The sequence below is a fragment of the Gekko japonicus genome, unplaced genomic scaffold (assembly GCF_001447785.1).
Source record: "Gekko japonicus isolate JY-2015 unplaced genomic scaffold, Gekko_japonicus_V1.1 scaffold2619, whole genome shotgun sequence".
In the NCBI taxonomy this organism is placed as follows: Eukaryota; Metazoa; Chordata; class Lepidosauria; order Squamata; family Gekkonidae; genus Gekko; species Gekko japonicus.
In genome coordinates, this window is record NW_015166500.1 from 15,051 (window position 1) to 17,105 (window position 2,055).

Below are 2,055 nucleotides of genomic sequence, written 5' to 3' on the forward strand. Positions count from 1 at the left end.
ATAAGTAGCTGCTCAGCGCACGGTAAGGCCCGCGTCCCCCTTAGACGGCAACTGGCTTGGAAGTAGGGTGTCCAGCTCCAGGTTGGGAAATACCTGGAAGTTTTGTGGGTGGAGCCTAAGGAGGGCGGGGTTTGCGGCCTAATGCCACAGAGCCCAACTCCCAAAGCGGCCATTTTCTCCAGGTATACTGGAGATCAGTTGTAATAGTGGGAGATCTGACAACCAATGTTCCCTCTAAGCTGTGGAGTCTTGTGAGCAAAAATTCTACTATGTGAGCTACTGACATTAAAGTTGTGAGTGAGCGATTCGGCTACTGCAGAAATCAGTTTGCTTTGGAGCCATCCCTTCCTGTGTGAGATAAAAATGTGTGAGCCAGAGGCTAAAAGCCTATGAGCTAGCTCACACTAACTCAGTTTATGCTGGCAACCCTGCTTGGAAGCTAAACTGTAACCACAGGTGAGCAAAGAACTGAGGCATAAACAGCCAGAGAGATCATTGGTCATAGTCTAAATCAGGGCACCCCCATCCTTTCTGAGCCTGCGGGCACTTTGGAATTCTGCACAACGTGGTGCCCGCAGCCATAAAATGGCTGGCCACAAAAGGGCTGCCACAGGAGGCGGGGCCAGCCACAGAATGACTGCTGTAGCTTACTTTCAGTCACACGGGGAAGCCCCTTGGGCTGAGGTAGCAACTGCTGCCGAAGCACATTTTTAAAAATCTACACAGCCAAGCAAATCTCCAATAGCCAATCAGAAGCTTTGCTGGGCAAAAGCCCTACCTGGTCTTGTTCACTTTCTAAAACTACTTGGTAGGCACTAGGAAAAGTGCTGGCAGGCACCACCCGCACCATTTTGGGCATCCCTGGCACCCTCAAGGATCCAGACTGGCACGCAGAAAGAGGATAACAGCTCCGAGAGAACTTGTGACTGACCCAAGGTCACACCAGCAGCTGCATGTGGAGGAGCGGGGAATCAAACCCAGTTCTCGCAGAAACTGGCTCTCAGCATGCGGCTGCAGAGAGGGTAAGGTACCTCGACATTTTCCCCTGCGGGAAGCAGACTGCATTAAAGGCACAGCCGTACAGAGGGATATGAAACTTTATTGGATAACACTCCCTACAGGGTTTCTGGATCTCGGAAATATATAGAGCGTTATCAGCTCCGCGAGAGAACGGTTCCCGGCTCGTTTTCTCTGCTTGGCTGAGGCGACCGGAGGGGAAGGTCATCCAAAGAGAGCTTTCGGCTGACGGTACCCGTCTCTGTGCCTAACCCCTGCGGTCGTCCCCAGACCGACGGGGAATGAAATCTATACATCGATTCTAACCCTGTATCGACGCAGATATAACCAGGGCCATTCGCCCCAACAGAGCCCCTTATTCCCACTCACGCTGGCGAGATATTTTCTTTGTCGCAACGGAACTATCGCCTCCTACTTCCAAACCCACGGCCACAGTTTCAGGTCTGGAAACGCAATCGGACGACAGCGACTGGAATGTGAGACGCCGAATGACTTCTAAGCGTCCGTTTCCATTTGGATCGGCCAACTAGCGAATCTTCAGCCCCACAGGTAAAAGAGATGTAGAGGTGGTCCGAGCCCCGAACGCTTAAAGGGGCACCCCCCACGCCCAAGGGGAGGAGACCACGCCCTCTGTGCTAAGGGCGTAGAAGAAATCAGTAGATCGAGGCTTCGCTCAAAGTCCTTCACAGTTGAGGAGTCCTTTCGCAAGACGCCAAAAGACGATGCGGTGCGTGCATTCGACGCACACGGGCCAGGAGGGACCGGCAGGTCCGGGGACTTTATTCCAAGAAAGAGGGAGAGAAAGAGTCAGAGCGAAGCGATGCTGTTCCGGACAAAAGGCGTCCAGAACTCGGTTCCTCCACGGTCCTCTACGTGATGTCCTTCTTCCTCGGAGGGCGATGGATGTTTCTCACCACGCATTTCACCATCCACTCGATTCCCTCGTTCACCCCTTTGCTGAAGAGATACGTAAACGAAAAAGAGAGAGAACATTGGAGCTCTGAGCATTCGTCAGCTTGCAGAAGAAGCAGGGAAAGA

At 52.7% G+C, this 2,055-nt stretch overlaps 1 protein-coding gene across 1 annotated transcript in view; it reads right to left on the bottom strand.

Moving 5' to 3' along the window:
- Positions 1–1,091: 1,091 nt before the first annotated feature.
- Positions 1,092–2,055, bottom strand: part of ARFRP1 (ADP ribosylation factor related protein 1) — a 33,402-nt gene continuing 32,438 nt past the window's right edge. The window contains exon 8 of the mRNA XM_015412226.1: positions 1,092–1,974. Within this exon, the coding sequence (XP_015267712.1) occupies positions 1,825–1,974 (150 nt within the window). The 3' untranslated portion in view covers positions 1,092–1,824. The remainder of the gene's footprint in view (positions 1,975–2,055) is intronic.